Source organism: Phoca vitulina, unplaced genomic scaffold (assembly GCF_004348235.1).
Source record: "Phoca vitulina isolate PV1807 unplaced genomic scaffold, GSC_HSeal_1.0 scaffold58, whole genome shotgun sequence".
Lineage (NCBI taxonomy): Eukaryota > Metazoa > Chordata > Mammalia > Carnivora > Phocidae > Phoca > Phoca vitulina.
In genome coordinates, this window is record NW_022589761.1 from 9,844,755 (window position 1) to 9,867,324 (window position 22,570).

Here is a 22,570-nt window from a genome sequence, read left to right on the forward strand (position 1 = left end):
GTGCTGGAGCCAAGATTCAAAGCCAGGCATCCTAGCTTCAGAGTTAAGTTCCTGGCTTGCCCCTCATCTAACCTCACTTTGCCTTTAGACAAATTCTTTCACGGCTCTGGGCCTCAATATCCCTGTTGGTAAAAATGCTTTGCTCTTGGAGCATCGAACACACATTTTCTGAAACAATAAAATAACATTATGTATCCTCATTTTACAGGTGAAAAATTGAGTCTGGGGCTGGAGCAGGAGGGAGGGAAAGTAAGTCACACAGTGCAGGTAACACTGCGAGTAAATGGTAGAGGCGGGTCTTGAACCCAGGGCGGTGGGATTTCCAAGTCTTTGGAAGTCAGTCCCTGCTCCGTCCGAAGAATGGGCGAGCTGCTGGACTCCTCATCGAGGGAGGCTAAACTGGTCACTCGAGGGTGTAGGAAGGTCGGATTAGTTGCGGGGGGTCTAGGAAGGGGCCCCACTGGCCCGCAGCCAGGACACCGACGGCTCACACCCAACCCGGACCAGCTTCGAGAGCTCGTAGCCCACCTCCTCCAACAGAAGCGGGCGGGACCAGGCAAAGCCCGTCCCCCTTGCGTCACGTCCGGGGCGGGGCTTTGGGGCTTTCCCAGTTTGCGGGGGGAGGCAGAGTATCGGTTAACCCCTGCGTGGCCGGGCGGGCAGGACTCCGCGGGCCGGAACCCGCGAGTCGGGGCTCCCCAGCCACACCCCTCGCGGGATTTAAAGGGGCAGGAGAGGCCGGGTCGGGTCGAAGCCCGAACCTAGGGAGCGGGCATGAGGCGCTGCCCGTGCCGGGGGAGCCTGAGCGAGGCAGAGGCCGGGGCGCTGCCGGGAGCGGCCCGCATGGGGCTGGAGGCGCCGCGAGGGGGGCGGCGGCGGCAGCCGGGGCAGCAGCGACCTGGGCCCGGCGCAGGGGGCCCGCCGGGGCGGCCGGACGGGGGCGGGCCCCGGGCCCGGACCGAGGCGTCCAGCCTCCACACCGAGCCCGAGAGGGTCGGCCTCGGGCCTGAGCCGGGGACAGACGGACAGGTTGAGCCTGAAGCAGCTGGCCTCGGAGCGGAGACAGAGCGGCCCGGCCAAAAGACGGAGCCAGACATATCCAGCCTCCGGACAGGTCCAGAGAGGAGCAGCCACTGGTCAGAGCTGGAGACAGCCGGTCCCTGGACGGAAACTGGGACGGATGGCTTTTGGACTGGGCCACACAGGTCTGACCTCCAGTCTCAGCCAGAGAGGGCCAACCTCCGGACGCAGCCCGGAGTTGATGGGCCCCGGACAGAGGGAGAAATACATGGGTCACAGACCCAAGCAGAGAGGGCCACGGCCTGGGCTGATAACCTCTGGACCCATAAGAACAGGTCCAGCCTCCGGACTCAGCCAGAGGGGGCCGGTCCCTCAACAGAGCCAAGTGCTGATGGCTCCCAGATACAACAGGATGCGAAAACAGCCTGGGAACAGGTTGGCACTGATGGTTTCCCAACACGGCAAGATACTGTTGGCTCCTGGACACGGCCTGGCACTGATGGTCCCCAGACACAAGATACTCACGGACCCCAGACAGAACCTGGGACAGACTGTTTTTTGGGGGAGTCCCAGCAGGATGGCCAGTTAGAGGAACCAGAACCTGGGGAGTTGGGGACTCACCTATACTCTCACCTGGAGTGTAGCTCCCTGACCCCTGTGCCCCGCCTCATCATCACTCCTGAAACACCTGAGCCTGAGGCTCAGCCAATGGCGATGGGACCTCCCTCCCGGGCTGAGGGGGGCAGTGGTGGCTTCTCCTCTGCCTCCTCTTTCGACGAGTCTGAGGATGATGTGGTGGCCGGGGGCGGAGGTGCCAGCGACCCCGAGGACAGGTCTGGGGTGAGTGGGAACCGTCCTGCCCTTGAGCCACATCCCCACAGGCCCCTTAGCCCAACCCCCCTGCCTTTGCTTTGAGAAGTTCTCTAGCACCATGAACAGTTTTATCTCCAGGTACCTCTTCCATCTACCGACCTCCTTCCTCTGACAGCCACGTTACCAACCCACTCCCGGCACCCACCTAATCCTTTCCTTTTCTCCTCCCCGACTGCCTCCAGTCCTGGGGTCTAAAATAGACAGCCACTGGCTGACTTAATGGTGCCCAGGAACTCCTGAAATTGGGTGATCGTGTGAGTCTGTGTGCATATACACATATATTTTTGCAGTGAGTGTGTATGACTTCTGTCGGATCTTCTAGAAAGTATGTAACCTCAGAATCTGGAGAGCTCTAGTATAGGAGGACAGAAAGGGTGGCACTATTTACCCCCAGTTTTTAGCCTAGGGCCTGTGGCTGTCTTCAGGGGTCATGAACCTTTACCACCCTTTAGCCATTCGCTTTTGTAGGGAGTGAGCCCCCCAGCTTTTATCAGATTCTCAAAGGGCTGTGTGAGCCCAAAATGCTAAGGACCCCCAGCTTGGCCAGGGAACTTCTGGTCTCCCCATTGCCCCCCAGCTCTCCAGGGGGCTCCCTGCAGACTCTTGTTTACATCCTCTACCCTCACCCCCAGCTTGGGTGCGGCTCTTCCCTGGTGAATCAGGAGGGCTGGGCAGGGCAGGTTCAGGGAGGGTCAGCACCGAGGCAGGTGTGAGAGCCTCGAGTGGGTTGGCCTACTGGGTCCTTCCATTCTCCTGGGGCCTCTGGCCGGAGTTGGCCCTGAGCCCCCTTCACCCTACATGCCTCCCTTAGGAACGTGCTTACACATGTGGCCACAGGTGGAGACAGACCTGCCTAAACCTGCCTGTGCCAGAGCAAAGGAGCTGACCCTCTGGTCTTTCTGCCTTAGCTGTTTGCTCCACCTACTCTCTCACATTCTTGGCATCTCAGAACAGCTGATCTGGAAGGGAATGGAAAAAAAAAAAAAATAGCAGCTAGCACTTGCTTATACCCAGCTCTGTACTAAGCTCCTCGCTCATATGAACTCATTTAATCCTCATGGCAGCCCTATGAGGTAGATACTATTATTATTCCCATTTTATAGATGAGGAAACTGAGGCCCAGACAGGTCCTGACACTTGTCCAAGGTCACACACTTTGGAAGACACAGAGCTGGGGTTCAAACCCTTGGAATACTAGGCACTTTTCTAAGTGTCGTATATGTGTTAACCCCGAATCCTCATAACAGCACTATGAGATTGGGATTATTATCGTGTCCATTTTATAGATGAGGAAACCGGTTTAGAGAGGTTCGGTCACTTGCTTAGGGTCGGTCAAGCTTGGTTGGAGTTTGGTAGGATTCTAACTCCGTTCTGGCTGAGTTTAAAACTCAGTTACTTCAACCTCGGGGGTGTATGGGTGGATCCGTCCCTCACTTGCTTCCCCCCCAGACCTCCCTGTCTCCAGTTTTTCTTCATCCTTCCAGAATCTGCCTGCAAGACCCACTTCTGATCAACTTTTGAAACTTCCCTGCTTCCAGTGCCTTCCATGGCTCCCCGGGGCCTTCCAGATAGCCATCAGTAATTCAGTCCAGTGTCCAGAGCTTCCTGTCTCCAGGCTGCTTCCCATGTTCAGCTTCCCTGCTCCCCTCCTGACCACCTCCGCCGCCATGAAGCCCAAGGGCACACCATCCTGCCTCCCCTCGTTGTTCCTGCTGCCCAGAAAACAAACCCTTGCTTCCTTCTCGCTTAATTTTGAAATCCCATCCGACCTTAAAGTCCTACTACTTTCTTCCTTTCCTCCCCCTTTCCCTTCCTTCTCACGTCCATCCTGTCCTCCTAATCAGACAACCAACAGTCCCTGAGCCTCTGTTATGTGCCCCCACTGTGTTGGCTTTTCTGGGGACACAGCAGTGACTGAGACATTGCCCTCATGGGGCTCCCAGGCCAGTAGAGAAGACAGACCCATTACCATACAGAGAGGTCAGGGCTGGTATGGGGGAAACTGAGTGTTGTAGGAGACCATGGCGGGGGCGGGGGTGTGTGTGATTGGCTGCACCTGGGGTATCAGAGAGGGCTTCCTGGAGGAGGGGGATGGGAGAGGAGACCATCGTGAAACCATCTAAGAAAGCCCAGATTAACCATCAGGTCTAGGAAAGAGACAAGCTACTGAATCTGCTTAATGATAAAAGACCGTTACAACTAACCTTCTTCAATCCAAACGTTTTTGGCGCAGCCGTGGTGTGCTAGGCCATGGGCTGGGGACACAGGCATAACCATGATAACCCCAATCCCTGCCTTCAGAGTTCATAGTCCAGCAGGGGGTATAGCATGTAAGCCCAGGGCAGTGGGTTCCGAGTTAGAACCCCAGCACTGTGCTGTGTGACTTAGGCAAGTGACTGCATCTCTCTGAGCCTCTGTTTCCTCTGGAACACAGAGGCAACAATCCTCCTGGGGTTGTGTTTTTAGGATTAAGTAGGTTATGGCTCACCGAGTCTTTGTCATTGTGCCTGGAATGTTCCAGGTGCTTAGTAAACAGGAACCTTTATTAATCACCTCCTCTCCCCAGCTGGCAGCTGGAGGATGGAAGGAATAGCCTTTCCTGAATCCTGCAGTCCCAACACCCTGTGTCTGCTTGACCTTCCCACCATCAATTAGATGTCTGCTGAGTAGCTGGGCTCTGAGCAGGTGGGAGAGAACATGGCTTTGACCCCAGGGTAGTGGGGGGATGGGCCACACAGCTTCCTTCTCTGGAGAGGACCCCTTCTGCTAATACCTGCCTAAGGGCCTGCCATGTGCTTGGAGCGGAGAATGTATTCATGTGTGTGCATGCGTGCTCATGCATGTGAATCAGACGCTGACCTGGTCTCAAGAACCTCTTGACTGAGTCAACCTGATACAACTAAATCTTTGTTTTCAGTTTGCTTTACTGGTTTTCTATCGCTTGTTCTCTCTCTCTCTTTGCTTCTACTTACCTTTTTCTTTCCTGGCATTACTTTGTATCTGTGTCTCCCTTTCTGTTTTTCTATTATTTTCTTTCTTTGTCTTTTGGTAACGCTGTCTCTGTCTTAGTCAGGCTAGGTCAGGGTTTGCTGTAGTAATAAACAACCCCCAAACTTAGTGACTTGGAACAACACACGATTATTTTTGTTCATACTGCACATGGACCATGAGCCACTGGTGGGTGAGGGAGCTCTGCTTCATGCTGTCTTCACTCAAGGCCCAGACTGAAGAAGCTTCTATTTCTTTTTCCACACTCCCCACCCCCCTCTACAGCAGGGCAAAGGACAGACAGAATCACGTACTGGCTTTCACGCTTCTGCTCACATTTCATTGGCCAAAGAAAGTCAGTAACCTAAGGTCAAGATGGCAGGGATGTCCCTGGAACGGGGAGGGGCTGGAGCCATTTGGTGAGCAGCTCTCATGACTGTCCCAGTCTCCATCTCCTGTGCCCATCTCTCTGTCTCTGTCATCACCTTGTCATCTGCTTCTGTTTCTGTCTTCCTCTGTGGTTCAGCCTCCGCTCATCAACTCCTACCTCTATCACCTTCTCCAGAAGGTCTGACTTGGTTTTGGGATGGAACTGAGGTTTCCAAGTGTTTGGTGTGTGCCTGTGGAGGGGAAGACCTGGGGGGCTGCTTGTTACTGCAGCAAGACCTGGCCTATTTTTCCTCCTTTGAGAAGGACAGAGAAAAATGGACAGACTCTTCCCCACCTTTGCTGGGGCCTTTGGGGGATCTCGAGATGGCTGAAGTAGTGGGCTTTGCTCACCCCAGTGAGCTTGGGAGCAGCGATCCCAGGAAGCCCCCTGGCCCTGGAAAGACCCCTAGTCTACCTGGTTCCCCTCAGCGCAACACCCCACCCCCTTCCCTCCCCAGCCTTGGCACTGACCCCACCCTGCTCTGCCTCACACAGAACAAACCGTGGAAGAAGCTGAAGACGGTTCTGAAATACTCGCCCTTTGTGGTCTCCTTCCGAAAACACTACCCTTGGGTCCAGCTGTCGGGACACGCTGGTGAGAGCAGGGGTGCGGGCGACGGCAGGGGGCAGACAGGCTGGACAGACACCTGGGCTGGGGAAAGAAAGCTCCAGAGACATTCTCTGTAGTTCAGGTTGCCCCATCTGTCAAATGAGCTTGAGGACAGTCTCCACCTCATGAGGCTGTTATGGGACATGCTCAGGCCTTGGCCGGGCCATCTGTACATCAGGGCTGAGGGCTGTTCCCTATTGTCTCAGTGCCAGGGGAATGGGGAGCAAATCTTCAACCCTGGGCGAAAAATGGTTCTGGGCTCAAATCCTCTCTCTGCACTTTCTTTATGGGGGATCCTGGGCCAGTTACTTTCTTTCACTGGGCCTTGGTTTTCTCACCTGTAATATGGAGATAATCATACCTCCCTTGCAGGCTTAACCGAAGGGTTAAAATCAAAATGTATATAAACGGGGATACCTGGCTAGCTCAGTCGGTAGAGCATGCGACTCTTAATCTCAGGGTTGTGAGTTCAAGCCCCATATTAGGCGTGGAGCCTGCTTAAAATAAAAATAAAATAAAATATTTTAAAAAATAATGATAAACCAAAATGTCTATGAAGATTGAGACACGGCCCCTCATTAATGGAAATAATCATTCCTTGTTCTCTCCTCATGTCCGGAGTATAGTAGGCCCTCAAACAGCAGCTCTAATGGTTTTCCCCAGGCCCTCGCATGATGTCTGTGGCACGTGGTAGCACAATGCCCAGCACAGAGCATTTTCTGTAAAGGGCTAGATAATAAACATTCTAGGTTTTGTGGGCCGTATGGTCCCTGTCACAACTACTCAACTCTGTTGTTCTAGCATGAAAGCAGCCATAGATAATACATAAACACGCGAGTGTGTCTGTATTCCAATAAAACTTTATTTACAGGGGTGCCTGGGTGGCTCAGTCGTTGGGCGTCTGCCTTCAGCTCAGGTCATGATCCCAGGGTCCTGGGATCGAGCCCCGCGTCGGGCTCCCTGCTCAGTGGGGAGTCTGCTTCTCCCTCTCCCACTCCCCCTGCTTGTGTTCCCTCTCTCGTTGTCTCTCGCTCTGTCAGATAAATACATAAAATCTTAAAAAAAAAAACTTTATTTACAAAAAAGGCTACTGGTGGGGACTAGACAAATTGGGTGGGTCCACCGGCAAAGGAAGACAAAAAGGGAACTTACCTACCTTGTTCATCCCTAGATCTGAGTCATTGAAAAGCCAGGCCCTCCGCCCCAGGGCTGCCATCTCTGTGCATTCTCATTACTCTAGCTGAGTTAAAATACCAAAAAACCCCTCAAAAGTTAGTGGTGGTTAAAAGAAAACTTAGTGGAATAAAAGGACCATTTTATTACACTCATAGGTTTGGGGTCAGGAATCCAGACAGGGCATGGCTGGGATGCGCCATGGTATCTGGGAACTCAGCTAAGACAACTCTTTTGAATGCTGCAAGGTGGAAACTTTTGAGATTCATTCACTCGCGTGCCTTGCGATCAATTCTTGGCTGGCTCTCAGCCGGGGCTGCCTCTGTGTGGCCTCTCTGATGCTGCTTGGGCTTCCTCACAGTATGGTGGCCTCGGACTAGTCCGCTTTCTTCCAGGGCTGCTCAGGACCACAAAGGCACGCATCTCTGCCAACACAGTGGAAATCACATCTCCTCTCGTGACCTAGACTCTAAAGCCCCAGTGTCACTTCTGTCATCAGCCCTCCCAGATTCAAGGGGAGAAGAAGAATTAGATTCCACTTCTTGATGGGGAGTGGTGAAATTCTAGAAGAACCTGTGGGGCAGGAGCTATTGTTGCAGCCATCTTTGGAGAATATAATCTGAAAATACAATTTGCCCCAATAAGAATTCATAATTCTAATCTACACAGTCTGCAAGGTCCAGGAAATGCCAGATTTGTCAGTTAACTTAAATTGGCTCCAGGCATTAGCACTGTGGGACTCCAGGCAGAAGCAAATGCAAATCTTTTTTTTTTTTTTTAAGATTTTATTTATTTATTGGAGAGAGGGACAGAGAGAGAGAGCAGGAGCAAGGAGGAGAGGGAGAAGCAGACTTGCTGCTGAGCAGGGAGCCCGATGTGGGGCTCGATCCCAGGACCCTGAGATCATGACCCGAGCCGAAGGCAGACGCTTCACTGACTGAGCCACCTTGGCGCCCCAAAGCAAATGCAAATCTGCTCTGGAGCGTCATGCTCTGGACTCAGGTTGCACAAAAATTCCCACAGCCGATCATGAGCTCACAATCTAAAATGATAAGACAAAGGAGGACATAACGTGCTATGAGCAGGACTCCGTTTGGACAAGGAGCAGCAGCAGATCCTGCCCTTTCCATATCGTGGCCAAGACTGTGAGAGTTACAGGGAGGGAGAGAAAGCCTTTCAGAAGGGTCAGGCAAGATGAGGGCAGCCAGGATCTGATGCATCTGGGAGATGAGGCGATTCTCTGGCTGATCCAGCTTCTGACCCTCTTGTTGACTGTGCTGCTCGTAGGGAACTTCCAGGCAGGAGAGGATGGTCGCATCCTAAAGCGCTTCTGTCAGTGTGAGCAGCACAGCCTGGAGCAGCTGATGAGTGACCCCCTACGGCCTTTCGTGCCCACCTACTATGGCATGGTGCAGCGGGATGGCCAGGCCTTCAACCAGATGGAAGATCTCCTGGCGGATTTCGAGGGCCCCTCCATCATGGACTGCAAGATGGGCAGCAGGTAGGTTGAGGGGCAGCCATGGGGCAGAGGTGAAGGGTCAGGGAATGCTCAACCCACTGGGCCACCCAGGCGTCCCTCATTTCACTCTCTTAATAGTTACCTTTTGACAAACAGAAGCACTTTTAATTTAGGCCAGTGTGCCATTTTTCATTCTGATTAGTGGCTTTGTGTTTAAGAAATCTGCCTACTCCAAGATTGTGTGATCTCCTATGTTTTCTTCTGCAAGCTTTATTGGTTTAACTTTCACATCTAGATTTGCAATCCATCTAGAATTAATTTTTATACATGGTGTGAGGTAGGGATGGAAGCCACCCCCCTCCTCAATATGGCAGTCCTATTGACCCAGCACCATTTATTGAGAAGACTTCCCTTTACCCACTGAATTGTTGGGCCTTCTTTGTCATAATTTGGGTGAATGTACACGTGTGTCTGTTTTTAGACTCTGTTCCGGTCCATCGATCTAATTGTCTATTCTTGTGCCATGTTGTGGGTTTATAACTTGTCTTGATATCAGAGAGTATGTCCTCCATCTTTGTTCCTCATAGTTTTCTTTGTCACGTCCTCTGTGTCCCAGGACCTACCTGGAGGAGGAGCTAGTGAAGGCCCGAGAAAGGCCCCGGCCCCGGAAGGACATGTATGAGAAGATGGTGGCTGTGGACCCCAGGGCCCCCACCCCTGAGGAACATGCTCAGGGTGCTGTCACCAAGCCCCGCTACATGCAGTGGAGGGAGACTGTGAGCTCGACCTCCACCCTGGGCTTCCGGATTGAGGGCATCAAGGTGAGGGCCAGGAGCTGCTAGCCTATCGCCAGAGGGCTGAGCGCTAGATCAGGGGCAGGGCCTCTTGGGGAACATGGGTGTCAGGGAAAGCTGGGAAGAAGCAGGATGTCGAGAAAGAGCAGGAGACTGTGGAAGATGAATAGACAGGGGCTCAGGGAAGTCCTGCTTCTTTCTCACCCCTATCAGTGACCAAGTTTTGTTTATCTGTCTCCCTGAGTAGCTCTGATTCTGTCTGCTCCCCTCCCTACGGCCCTGCCCTAGTCCGCACATCTCTCCTGCCCTAGCCTCCCTGGGCTCTCCTGCCCTAGCCTCCCTGGTCTCTCCTGCCCTAGCCTCCCTGGGCTCTCCTCTCCTAGCCTCCCTGGGGTCCTGGGTCCTTGTCTCACCCCCTCTGATCCTCATCCAACATGGTAGCTGGAAGGATCCTTTTTCCCCCATATAGGGAAAGATTTTTGTTTTTTCTTTCGTTCCTTTCTTCTTTCTCTCCTTTTTTTGCAAAGTAAACCTAATTGCTTGAAGAGGTATTCACACAGATCAAAAATCAAAATAATATAAAAGGGTATAGAGGGGAAATCTCTCTCCTAACCCTGCTGCTGTCCTTCCCTCCACCCATGCCGGCTCCTGGAGAACCACCTTATGGTTTCTTCTGTTTCTTCCTGCAGATACAAACAAATGCAATATCCTAAATTTTCCTCCTCCCACTCTTACACAAAAGGAAGCATAGCCCTGGAGAGTTTTCCATATCATTCCATAGAAAGCTGCCTGCCTGCCTTCCTTCCTTCTTTGCTCTTCCTTCCTCCCTTCCTCCCTTCCTGTCTTTCTCTGGATGTAATAGCTCTCTCTGGGTGAGACACAGTCCCCTACAGATGGCCACCTGGGTTTCCACTTTTTGCGATTATAAACAGTGCCTCAGTGAATCACTTTGTACACCAGACACTTTGCCAGTGGGTAGGTTTGCTGTAGACGAGATTCCCAGAAGCAGGAGGACAGTGTCGAAGATGAGGTGCATTGGGGATTTTGCTAGAGATCGTCAAACTCCTTTCCCAGGAGTGGGACCATTGTGCACCCCACCAACGATCCATGAGAGTACCCATTTCCCCACGGCCTCGCCTGAGCTGTCTTTCTGATTTGTACATCTGACTGTCATTCTCCTATTCAAAACCCTTCCATGGCTTGCTAGTCCTCTTGAGAGAATTTCCCTGGCCTAGAGGGCCCTCCAGGGTCTAGCCTCATCTCTCCCCACTCTCTTCCTCCTCGTCTACCTCGTCTTTCATTTGCTTGAAAGAGTCCTGCTCTTTCCTGCCACAGGACCTCTGCACATGCTCTTCCCCCTACTTCCCCCTGATTGACTCCCAGTTGTTTTCCTGTCTCCTTTTATTTTATTTATTTATTTAATTCATTTGAGAGAGAGAGAGAGCATGGCAGGGAGGCGCAGAGAGAGAGGGAGAAGCAGACTCCCCCACTGAGCAGGGAGCCTGACAAGGGGCTTGATCCCAGGACCCAGAGATCGTGACCTGAGCCAAAGGCAGATGCTTAACCATCTGAGTCACCCAGGCACCCCTATTTTTTACCCATTTTTTATTTTTAAGGATTTTATTTATTTATTTGAGATAGAGTGAGAGAGAGAGAGATCATGAGCCAGGGGGAGGGGTAGAGGAAGAAGCAGACTCCCCACTGAGCAGGGAGCCCGATGCAGGGCTGGATCCTAGGACTCTGGGATCATGACCCCAGCAGAATTTCAGACACTCAACAGACTGAGCCACCCAGGCGCCCCTCCTGTCTCCTTTTAAATTTCACTTCCTCCAGGAAGCCCACCTTGATTTCTATCCTGCCAGATCAGGGCCCTCTCTTTACTTCCTCATTATTCTTATTTCCCTTTGTGATGATCTTATTCCATACCTGCCTCCTTCGCCTGACTGTGTGTCTGTCCTGTCACCTCCGTGTTACCAGCACCCACACGCACCTGGTGCAGTGTGGCAGAATGACTCAGGTGGCTTTTCTGTGCCCCTCTCAGACATAAAAAAAAAAATAACATTAGTGTCATTTATGGAGTGCATCCTTAACTGTGTGCCAGGCACTGTGCCATGCATCCTACACATCCAGTCTCCTCTGATCCTTATACCAGCTTTAGGTGGTAAATATCAACACAATCCCCATTTTCCAGATGTGGGAACTGAGGCTGAGGCCGGGAAAGCGGCTTAAGGCCACCAGCTAGGAAGTGGCCGAGTCACTGTTCAAAGCCAGACCCACCCCTCTCCAGAGTCCACTTGCTTAGACTGGCTCAACCAGGGGGTTCAAGGTTAGCCTGGGAAGGACCGGTGGCCCAGGAGTGTGCCGTGGGGCTGGGTGGAGCTGGGCTGGCAGGTGGGCTGGCTCCTCCTCCTGAACAGCCAGGGGCTCGGGGACAAGCAGGTGGTCCCAGGAGGTGCCTGAGGCTGCTTGGGGTCAGGCACGGGAAGGAAAAGGTATGACGCTCTGCCTTGGCCCCTTGTCCTGCAGAAGGCCAATGGGACCTGCAACACCAATTTCAAGAAGACCCAGGAGCTGGAGCAGGTGACAAAGGTGTTGGAGGACTTTGTGGACGGGAACCGTGGAATCCTGGTGAGCGGGATACCCATGCCCCAAATTTAGCAGCTTAAGACCATTGCTGTCATCATTGCTCCTAAGGCAGTGGTCTTCTGCTGTCGGCCCAGGCTGGCCGATAGTGGCCTGCCTTGCTTACCATCTGCGGTCAGCTGGTGGCTTGGCCGGAGCTGGCTGGACCAGGAGGGTCCTGCTCACATGTCTGGTGATGGGCTCACCGTCTCGGCTCACGACTTGGCCACTTGTCTCTCACGCTTCAGCAGGCGAGCCTGGGCGCATTCTCGGGTGGAAGCAGGTGGCCCAGAGAACAAGTGAAAATGCAAGATGTCTCGATGGCTCGGAATGGCCACCATCATTTCTGCCCTGTTTTATTGGCCAGAGCAAGTCCTCGGACCAAGCCGAGGTTAAAGGGACTCAGACTCCACCTCTTGGTTGGAGGAGCTGCTAGGAATTGTAGATATTCATGTAATGTCCCAACCATACTCTGCTCTGTGCCATCCAGAGGCATCCAAGCCTCCGCCCACCTCACATTTTCCCTGCGGCTCCCCTGATCCCATCCTGGCAGGGTTCTGCCCGCTCCTTTGGGGGTATAGGATGTCCGTTCTCGAGGCGGGGAAGGACCCACAGAGTCCCTGTGCTAACCAAGAAGTGCTCCCTCTCACACAGAGAAAGTACGTGGCTCGCCTGGAAGAACTCCGAGAGGCTCTGGAGAACTCCCCCTTCTTCAAGACCCACGAGGTGCGAGCCCCAGCTGCTGTGGGAGCGGAAGGTCCAGTGGGGGGGGTGGGGAGGCGGGGGGGTGTCAGCATCTGGGTGGCACTGAAGAGAAACCGCTGACAGAGTTACAGGGCAGAGCTATTAAGAAGAACCCCCATGTTTTGGGGTTTGCTTTTTAGGGTAGGCAGCAGAGTGGGTTTTAGGGAGATGCGATAGTTCAGAACATGGGCTCGAGCCAGGGGGTCTGCAATGAAGGCTGTTCGTCACTGGGCACGCGACTTACCCTCTAGGGCCTCAGCTTCCTCCTAACACAGGGAAAAAATGGTTTTTTGTTTATTTATTTGAGAGAGAGAGTGAGTGTGAGAGTGAAAGAGAGAGCTTGAGCAGGGGGAGCGGCAGGCAGAGGGAGAGGGAGAAGCAGTCTCCCTGTTGAGCAGGGAGCTCAACGTGGGGCTCGATCCCACGACCCTGGGATCATGAGCTGAAGGCAGACACCTAACCAACCGAGCCACCCAGGCGCCCTAACTTCTTGCTCTTAAGATTACTTTGTAATCATAATTATTTCCAGTTACCAGTGTCTGCCTTCCTGTTTGGTGGCTCTCACCCCCTCTGCAGCCTGTGTCTCTTTGGAAACATTCATTTCTCTGGGCTGTCGCAGGAAGTCTGTGAAGTGGTGACCTCGCTGCGTGTGGGTGTCCTCTCCCTCCTCTCTCCAAGCTCTTCCACCACCCCCGCTCAGGTCCCCCTCACTTCTTTTTCCCGGTGTCCCCGACTTCCCGTAGATCCCTGATCTGGGAGTTGGGCCTCCGGGTTCGAACCCCGGTCTGCACTCCCCAGCCCCCTGAGCCTGGGACCTGTCTCCCGACAGGAAGGATGGGCTAGCAGAGCCCCTGCCTCCTGGGTGGGGTGAGGATAAGGCGGGTTAATACATGGAAGGGCGGCCCATGGTCCACCCTCAGTATTCGCCAGCCGGGACTATCCTGTTCATTATCATCAAATGGCACCCTCGTGGTCCTTGTCTCTGCCCTTGGGCTCTACGCTCCACGTCCCGAAGAGGAGGCCCAGGGACCTCATCTCTTCTGTGCTCCTGTTCAGTTTCACCCACCCGGTGACTTAGCATTTTAAAAAGTGAGTTGCCAGCACCTAAAACATAAGACTTGACCCGAGTCGGGACATCCGGTTTCCCAGGCCCACTGGGAGACGTGGCCCCAGCTGGGCCGCTCGCCGTACGCCAACAGCCAAACGGAGTGGGGCAGCGACTGCCTCTCCTGACAGCCACCTGCTCACCTGCCCGGTCACCTGGGTTCTCTGGGAGCAGCGGGGTTTGAAACCCGACTAGAAAAGGGGAGGGCCTTGCACACCTGGAGTTCCATGAAGGCAACGAAAGTACTATTTCTAATTTTAACCCTCCCCCCCACACACCAGCACCTACCGAGGGCTGTGTGTCCAGCACCGCAAGGCACTTCGAGAGCGTGTGTGCGTCGTGGAATGCTGCCAATGACCTTAGCAGCTAGGGGAGGGGGGCTCTTAGCATCAGCACCAGCAGCAGTCCGCGGGGGCTGAGCGCTTCTTCCACGGGGGGAGGCGTCGGGCGCTCTTGACCCATGCGAGATCCTGCAGGCACCTGAGTTTGTACCCCAGCGTGAAAAAGGGTAAAAAGGCAGAGCCGGGATTTGAACCCAGATAGCCCGGCTCCGGAGTTCATGCTGTCAAGCCCCCTGCTCAGCTGCCTGTTGGGGAGGGGGCCCGAGCCGATGCCCGTTCTCCCGCTCACCTCCGACCTCTTTCCCTGCAGGTGGTGGGCAGCTCCCTCCTCTTCGTGCATGACCACACTGGCCTGGCCAGGGTCTGGATGATTGACTTCGGCAAGACAGTGGCCCTGCCCGACCACCAGACGCTCAGCCACCGGCTGCCCTGGGCCGAGGGCAACCGCGAGGATGGGTACCTCTGGGGTCTGGACAACCTGATCCACCTCCTTCAGGGGCTGGCCCAGGGTTGACCCACTTGCCCACCGCCAGGTTTATTTATTGGATGGTGCCCGTCTGGCTGGAGGTGCCCCGAGATTGGCCACAGGGGGTGGGGTGGGGGCTGATTGCGGGGATGGGAGAGGTTGTGTTTTACAGCACGCGAGACCAGAGTGGAAGGTCCGAAGGGCCTGGGAGACCAGGTAGTGTCCGGCCCTTTCATGATAGGGAGGTTTGAAAGACTGGAGCAGGGGTGTGACATGGCCACATCCCACGGTGAATCAGAACCAGACTGGGTCCTCCGACCAGCCAGGAAAGTTTCTGAGGGGCTGCTGGAGACCGTAACTAAACCGTGAGCCCTGACAGAACACAATTCAGATGCCACAGGGCACCTGCGTGACATGGTGCCTCTCGCCATAGGAATGACTGTAATCACGGCCTCCTTGCCAGCCCCCTCCCGGCTGCAGGCTGGCTCCCGGAGGCCTGGGGAAGGTCAGCTTCATCCCTGGTGTGCCGGAGAACCAGCCCTCACCCGTGCACAAAGGCAGGGGCCACCTGTCTGCTTGGGAGAGTTCTGGCCCCATCCGTTCATCCGGGAGCCATTCCAGCGCTGACACTCGGGGGAGGGTGTGACGCCATGGGGCTGGGCTGAGAGCTGCTGCCCTGGGGCGGGACCCAGTTCTCCCTGTCCTGCCCTCCCCTGGCCCCATGGGATCCTCCCCGCTCCTGGAAGAACTCTGCTGACCCCCTGCAGAAGCCAGACCATAGCCACGTCGTGTGCCCGGCACCACCTCGTGCCTCGGGCACCAGCCTCAGCCTTGGGACTTCCTCCTCCCACCCCTTACCCCCTTTCCCTTGCTCCTAGCCGGCTGGTGGCGGGAAGGGCTTTCAGCCACGGAAAAGCAGGTTTGGGAAGCAGAGCTGCCTTCCTCCAGGGGTGCACGGTAGGTGGGGCCACTGGTTGTGGCCCCGGGGCTTGCGGCCTGCTCCAAACCAGAGGCCCTAGCACCGCCGTGCGTGGGTGACGCCCCTCCATCCCCCTCCTCCTGCACCTGTACCTTTGGCTTCCTAGCTTCAGAGGCTGGGAACCAGGCACCTCCCTCTTCCCTAAGCTGAAGCTCGAACAGGTCTTCCAGGCCTGAGGAGGTGTGCTCCTTTTCTACTGACCACCTTTATACTTATTTATCCGAGAGAGGTAGTCGTTAGCTGGGGCAGCGTTCCGAACAGGAGGCAGAATCGCTTCACGTGCTTTCCCCTCCGTGACGACGCCCCAATAAATCGCACAGTCGGTCAACTTTATGGATTTTTTTCTTTTATGTCTGGGGTGTGTGGGCTCAAAGCTCCCAGTTTCACCATTAGTGCCAGGTGGGGGCATGGGATCATGAGTGGTTTGGGATGCAGAGCAAGCCGGTTCATCCAGTCAGCATCCACCCAGCAGCTGCTCTTGTGCCTGGCTCCGTGTTGGACAACGTGGGGAACAGACTAGTGACCCAGACAGCTCCCAGCTGCACCCTCAGGGCCTCCCAGGAAGTGCGCCAGACAGCACCAACCAGGGTGTCAGGGCTGGGATGCTCTGGTGCAGAGGGGCCAGGGCGGGGGTGCTCCTCTTTGGGCGGGGGGGACACCACACTGTACAGCATCTCTAAATAAGACCCTTTGCCTGGCACTGGGTACACAGGTGACCAAGACGGACCCGTTCCTCCCTTTCAGAGTAGAAGCAACAGGTCCTCATTCAATCAATAACCTCTTTCTCCACTCACGTCTGTATAGCTACTAACTGCCAGGTTTGAATCCTGGCCCTGCCACTTGCCAGCCATGTGACCTCAGGCCCGTCACCACACTTCTCCAGGCCTCAGTCTCTCCATCTGTAAAATGGAGGAAGATCTAGTCCCTTCCTTATGTGGTTGGAGAATTTGATGAGTTAAAATGAGCAAAGGGGTTGGCACATAGAAGCACATTCGGTTCTAAATCAGAACAAGAGGTGGGGGAGGGGCCGCGCCTGGGGCTACGGAGTCTTCCTGAGGAAGATGAGCCAAAATAGAGAATTAAGTAGTTATCCTTGGCAGAGGGTTGGGTGCAGGGGAATAGGGCACTCTAGCGACCTGGAAGGCCAGTGTGGCTAGTGGCAGAAAGCATGATGAGCTGGGGCTGGGAGAGTTTAATCCCTATCCTGTGAGCAACTAGGAGCTGCTGGAAGCTTCTCTGGAGGCGAGTGGTTAAGCCCCGGTTTGCATTTTGAAAGGCAAGGCTTCCTAGGCTCCGTGGGAACAGACGCTGGGGGGCAGCAAGGGGTCTGGTGAGGCTCCCGCAGGTGTCCAGAGAGAGACGGGTCCTTTAGAAGAGGCTGGTCACCAGTGAGAAATGGCTGGATGCAACACTGAGGTGGGGCAGACAGGCAGGACCTGTGGGCCGAGCTGTGGCCAAGTCTCTTCCCTGGAAAGGGAGCTTGTCTGGTTGGCTCCCGGCTTGAACCCCAGCCACACATCAGGAGCCCAATACTGGGGGGGTGGGCGTGGGAGAAGGGGACTGGGACCGGACGGACGGGTGGGACGGGGGCCTCCGCGTGGAGGATCTCTGGCTGGAGGTCCTCGGGAACGCAGCCCACACTTGGCGGGCTCTTGCAAAGGGAGAAACCGGAGCACTCTTCACATGGTGACAGAGCCCAGCTGTGGCCGCGGCCCTGTCAGCCGGCCTCAGGGCTGCAGCGGGCTAGTGGCTGGAGTCCCCCGGTCTGAGGAGCAGGGCCTGGCCACAGAGGCCGGCCCGCACCCCGCCTGCAGGCACCACGTACGCCCGGCCGTCGGCGGCCCGTGATGGCGAGAAGTCCGTCAACTGTAGGTTGCTGTCCCGGACCTGGTCGTAGTCCCACAGCTGGTAATGCCAACTCTTGCCCTGCTTGGAGAGGAGGTAGACGGCTCCTGGGGAGCCTTCCTCTGGCAGGGCTGGTGGCTGGCGGGGCATGCTGGGCACTGGGTGGAACAGACCTGGCAGCTCGGGGTCCTCAGAGTAGCCGAGGCCTGGCACGGCCCGCACACCCAGCAGGACCCCTGGGAGGAGAGGGGAGGCTGTGAGCGGGAGCGAGCGCGGACTCGGTACTGGGGCTTCGCCAAGCTCCCCCCACGGCCCTTCAGGGTAGCAGTCGGAAGGGCGGCGAGCACACAGCGGAGCTGGGACTGGACCCAGGGTGTCTGGCTCCAGGGCTGCGGGCTTTGAAGTCCTGCCTCCTACAGCCCAGTAGCCCAGGGAGGGGAGATGCTGTTCGACAAAGCAGGCGCCGTCACCCAGTGGTTTCCTGCTGTCTAGTAAAAGAGAGCTCAGAGAAGTCCTTGAGGCCACGGACCCAGCACGGGGGAGCCTCCAGGCCACCTGGCATGCAAATCAGCCTTCTTGCAGGCAGGCAGAATGAGGCCAAGGCCGATGGATGCCAGCGCTGACGGACACGTGCAATGTGCCTGCGCCGGTCAGGCTTTTATATGCTTTGCCTGCTGTCACCCCGATTTCCAGACGGAGGAAGGAAAGCCCAGAGTCACAGAGCCCGGAAGTGGCTGGAGCAGATCTGGAGCCCAAACTGTTTGATCCTAAAGTCCATGTTCTGAGCTTCTGTTTGTGGAAACCCTGACTGGCAGATACTGAGGCACCTGCCACCTGCCAGGTCCCTACTAAGCATCCTGTAGGGACGGGGACAGCCCAGCCCTGGTCCCCACCTTGAGTACGGGAGAAGTGCCAGTGTCAGGTTCAAAGTGCGGGAGGTGATGAGGGGGCTGGGGACAAACGGGGTGAGCATACAGGAGTATGGGAGGGGAGACCCACCTGTGCTCACTGCCCAGTGGGCCTTGTGGCCCTTCCTCTGACACGGCTCGTGGTTGAAGTCCTCGTCGTAGCTGGTGCGGGGGGGTTAAGGCCAAAGCTGCGGTGTGGCCCTGGGACCCACCCTTCTGCATCCCCACCCAGCTCCCTTCTGGGCCGTGGGATACGGGATGAGCATGGGATGTCCGGAGACAAGGTGCTGCAGGACTCGGGCTCTGTTGGGACCGCCCAGGCCACCGTGGAGCTGCTCAGCCTGGCAGCCCAGTGCCTCCCAGGCCAGCTTGCCCATGTCGGCCACTGCAGGGGTGACAGAGACAGAAGGATCACTGTGTGCCTGGCTGCAAGCCATGGGCTAACTGGGGATCGGCACCTCGAATCATCACTGCAACTGCCACGTCTTTGTACAAATGCAGAAAATGAGGCACAGAGAGGGTAAGCTGCTTGTCCCCAGCCACCCAGCAGGAAGGGGCAGAGCTGGGCTGGGAATGAAGACAACCTGCCTCCAGAAGGGCCTGAGGACTGGAACAGGGTCCCCTCACAGGACTGGCTTGAGACCCTTCTGCACCCAACTCACCGGAGAACATCTCTCCCTGGGCCGTGTAGCCTCTCTCCACGGCCATCTGCACAAGTCTCTCCAGGGGGATGCCGCTGGGCGGTGCCAGCAGTGTGCCTGCCATCCACAAGGCCACCAGCCCGCACCTGGGGAGAGACAGGCCCAGTCGCTCAACCCCTAAGTCATGTCTTTACCAAGCCCCCTCTGCCCTGGAAGCTGGAGTGTAAGGAATAGGTCGACTCTGCTGGGGGAGTTTCCCTTTTCCCAGGCCTGGTGGGCTGCAGGGAGGGTGGGAAGGTGGGGAGAGGTCACCTGGGCTTCCAGAAGGAGGAGGTGCTGAAGCAGAGTCAGAGATAAAACGGTTCACTTGCTTGCTCACTTGTTCATCCATTCCAACAGTTTACTGCGCATGCACCCGGGACCCCACCCTCCAGCCGCCCTTTCCCTCCCCTCTGCCTCTTCCCAAGATGCCTGGGAAGAACCCACACCTCCCACCCTACAAATCGGTCCTCAGGAAGCACAGCAAAGGCAGAGAGGGATTGGAGTCACAGATAAGGGCACGTACTGAGGGCCTTCCTGGATGAGGGAGGGCAGGTCGGCACAGAAGAGGATCCATTGCAAGTCACTTCTGAAACTGAATCAGAGCGTGCTCAGGTCACATGGGAACCAGCTCCTAGATCCCCCCCTTGAGGTATGACTGGGAGTGGAGTGTTGAGGGATGGGGAAAGGAACCCAGGTCTGGCTGTCCTAAGGCCGGAGCGCAGCTCCAGGCTCTGATGCTGACTTCCTTCTCCCTGATGAGGCATGTCTCCCTTCCCGAGCCTCCGAGTCCTCATCTGCTCAGTGGGAATCATCCTTCCACCTGCTCCTTCTCTTGGTTATTGAAAGAAGAACAGATGTGCAAAATGTTTGCAACTCAGAGCCAGAAAAATGGATTTACTAGAGGAAATTTCTCAAAGGGGGGGGTGTCTCTATACCCGAACCCTTCCTGTGATTTTTCCCTTCTCAAGCCTGTTCAATAGGGATGAAAATCCCTTAACTCAGCCTAGAGTAGAACCAGTAAGAGCGTGCTCCACAGGCCTAAGAGATCACCTGGATAGTGAGCTCTTGCAGGCCTGCCCAGCCCCACCCTTGGGGAAGTCACTCAGAAAAGTTTGATCTGGATGAGGCCCCAGGGCTCAGGAGGGGCTGGGCAACATGCGTATCCAGTATTTCTGTTCCAAGGCCAGTGAAAGAGCAAGGCTGGGGAGAAAACCCAAAGCTCCTGGTTCCCAGTTTGGAGCACCGTCCTGATGGAAGATGATAGCACAGCGGTTAAAAGCATGAAGGCCTGCTGCCAGAATGCAAACTGGGCTCTTCTAAGTGCTGTGGGTAAGGGACTTCAGCTCCATGAGCCTCAGTTTCCTCATCTGGAATATGACATAATAGTTCCCATCCTACAGAATCACTGAGAGGATGAAATCAATATCTAAACACAGAATAGTGCCTGACAAATGTCCTAACCAAACAGATTAGAAACTTGTCTAGAGAGCTGGAAGTTTCTTCCCTGAGTCTGGGCAATTCACTCATTGTTACACCGGGTCACCACAGCCCCAGCCTGGGTCTAGCCCCCTCCCGCCTGGATCTCTGGGTGCTCCAGCTTCCTCCTGAACCCCTTTACTGTCTCACCACCTCCAGTCCCCACAGGTAGCCTCCCTCCCTGTGCAAAGCCCTTCCGAAGCTCCCAGTGCCCTCAGGATAGTCCACCTCCCTCCACGTGGCGCCCATGCCCTGTGTGATCTGGGCTCCTGTCCACCTGTTGAAACCCCATGTTTGGGGCGCCTGGGTGGCTCAGTCGTTAAGCGTCTGCCTTCGGCCCAGGTCATGATCCCAGGGTCCTGGGATCGAGCCCCGCATCGGGCTCCCTGCTCCGGGGGAAGCCTGCCTCTCCCTCTCCCACTCCCCCTGCTTGTGTTCCCCCTCTCGCTGTGTCTCTGTCAAATAAATAATCTTAAAAAAAAAAAGAAAAAAAAAGAAACCCCATGTTTACCACCTCCCCTGTCCTGTTACAGAAATATTTGCAGATCCTTGAGAAGAACACCTCTCCATTTCAGCCTGCAACTCTGCACAGGCTGTTCATTCTCCTCATCACACCCGGGACAGTTCTCAGGCCCCCTTAACCCCCAGCCTTGGCCAGGCCCGCCCTGGGGGCTCCCTCATTACAGCTCTGACCACTCTGGGCTGTCACTGGTGAGGGAGGGATCTGTCTCTGCCACTGGACTAGGTGCCTTGAGGGCAGGATCTCTCTTCTTTGGTGAAGGCGTGCCCTGAATGGGTCTAAGTAGGGAGCTGAGGCACACAGGCTCTTTGACCTTGAGGAAATGGGAAACCCCAAGAGAAGACGGCTGAAGTGACCTGGGGACAGGTGGTTCGGTGAGACCCTACCGGTCCTTGTGCAGCTTCAGGAGCCTCTTCACGTCATCTCTGCTCCTGGGGACTGGGCTGGCCTTCTCTAAGGCCTCCTTCAGGAGCTGACTCTTCTCTAGGCCGAAGACGTGAGGGGGAGCCAGTCCCCTCACAGCGGGTGGAGGTGGCAGTGGGGGTGGGGGTGGGGGGATAGGGGCCTGGAGACTTGAGGGAGATGAAAAAGCTAAATTGGGGACATTTGGGGGTAGAGGAAGTGGAGTGATGGGGGCTTGGGGAACAGGGGTTTGTGGAGGGGCTGGGGGCTCTATCGGAGGAGAGCACGGAGAAATCATTTTGGGGTCTATGGCATGCAAGTGCTGGAAGGTCAAGAATGGGGGCGGGATGGATGCTCTAAAATGAGTTAGTCACAGGGATGGACGTTCTGAAGGTTTTAGCGCGGAGTTCCAGAACTTGTGTGCTGAGCAGTGGGCCTGAAAGGACCAGGACTGACATTTGGAACCATGGAAGCAGGGGGTTAACAGGGCGGGTCCTTTATCCGGAACTAGATTTGTGGTTTGGGGCTGGGTTGCAAGGCTCAAGAAGGGGGATTTAGTTAAGGGTTACTGTATAACCCGGGAAAGGTTTGTAAAACTCCGGAGTCAATTTTGGGAAAATGAATGCTCGGATCTGGGGTGGGGTGCCTAAAGGGTGGGGTTTGGGGGGCCCAGGGCTAAAGACTAGGGAATTTTGGCTCTGTAAGCCCTCACATCCCAGGCCCGAGTTCGGAACCCTGGAGCTGACCTTTGAATCAGAGGTCAAGCGATCAAAAGGACACCTGGCAGGGAGAATGGCTTAGTCGTGGAGAAGGTCCTGGAATCAGAGCGCAAAAGGAAAAGTCCCCTCGGCTGGGGAAGGCTCAGAGATCGGAGGACGCTGAGAGCCGCGATACCGCCGGGATAAGCAACGGAGCCAGAAAGTAAAACGCGCCTCCCCTTCCAGCAAAATGGCGGCCGCAGCACACATTTTTCCCATATCACGTGGCGGGACTCGCAACTCGTGCCCGCCCCCATAGCGTCACGTGATGAGAGAAGGCGGGGCGGTGGGGTGGGGAGGAGAGGCTTTTAAAGGACCGCCCCCCCGGAAGAGACTGAAGCGCGAGCGGCTTCTCCATTGGCATGAAGCGCGTGA

General features: G+C 55.6%; 2 protein-coding genes across 4 annotated transcripts; one reads left to right on the plus strand and one right to left on the minus strand.

Annotated features, from left to right (window-relative positions):
• The first annotated feature begins 658 nt into the window (after positions 1-658).
• ITPKC (inositol-trisphosphate 3-kinase C) lies at positions 659-14,693 on the plus strand. The gene is made up of 7 exons (XM_032390579.1): positions 659-1,860; positions 5,806-5,905; positions 8,381-8,594; positions 9,169-9,373; positions 11,873-11,974; positions 12,623-12,694; positions 14,469-14,693. The coding sequence occupies exons 1-7, from the start codon at positions 775-777 to the stop codon at positions 14,670-14,672; spliced, it is 1,983 nt and encodes a 660-aa protein (XP_032246470.1). The 5' UTR covers positions 659-774; the 3' UTR covers positions 14,673-14,693.
• A 2,461-nt stretch (positions 14,694-17,154) lies between these two features.
• On the minus strand, positions 17,155-22,390 carry CUNH19orf54 (chromosome unknown C19orf54 homolog). 3 transcript variants are annotated; one of them, XM_032390581.1, is made up of 6 exons: positions 21,422-22,390; positions 19,563-19,631; positions 19,019-19,143; positions 18,612-18,741; positions 18,448-18,518; positions 17,335-17,684 (listed from the first exon to the last, which is right to left on the minus strand). In XM_032390581.1, the coding sequence occupies exons 1-6, from the start codon at positions 21,733-21,735 to the stop codon at positions 17,347-17,349; spliced, it is 1,047 nt and encodes a 348-aa protein (XP_032246472.1). In that variant the 5' UTR covers positions 21,736-22,390; the 3' UTR covers positions 17,335-17,346. The 3 variants fall into 3 exon arrangements, with proteins under 3 accessions (XP_032246473.1, XP_032246472.1, XP_032246474.1); XM_032390582.1 differs by lacking the exon at positions 19,563-19,631 and having other exon boundaries at positions 17,155-17,684; positions 21,422-21,487; XM_032390583.1 differs by lacking the exons at positions 17,335-17,684; positions 18,612-18,741 and having other exon boundaries at positions 18,454-18,544; positions 19,015-19,143.
• Positions 22,391-22,570: the final 180 nt, after the last annotated feature.

Excerpts from the sequence above, each read along its gene's own strand:
- CUNH19orf54 (XM_032390581.1), bottom strand. The coding sequence starts at position 21,735 with ATGATTTCTCCGTGCTCTCCTCCGATAGAGCCCCCAGCCCCTCCACAA. Across the intron at positions 19,144-19,562 it reads CTCATCCAGGAAGGCCCTCA|GTGCGGGCTGGTGGCCTTGT; the intron begins GTACGTGCCCTT and ends GTCTCTCCCCAG. Across the intron at positions 18,519-18,611 it reads GGACATCCCATGCTCATCCC|CTACGACGAGGACTTCAACC; the intron begins GTATCCCACGGC and ends CCCCCGCACCAG.
- ITPKC (XM_032390579.1), top strand. The coding sequence starts at position 775 with ATGAGGCGCTGCCCGTGCCGGGGGAGCCTGAGCGAGGCAGAGGCCGGG. Across the intron at positions 5,906-8,380 it reads CCAGCTGTCGGGACACGCTG|GGAACTTCCAGGCAGGAGAG; the intron begins GTGAGAGCAGGG and ends TGCTGCTCGTAG. Across the intron at positions 9,374-11,872 it reads TCCGGATTGAGGGCATCAAG|AAGGCCAATGGGACCTGCAA; the intron begins GTGAGGGCCAGG and ends CTTGTCCTGCAG.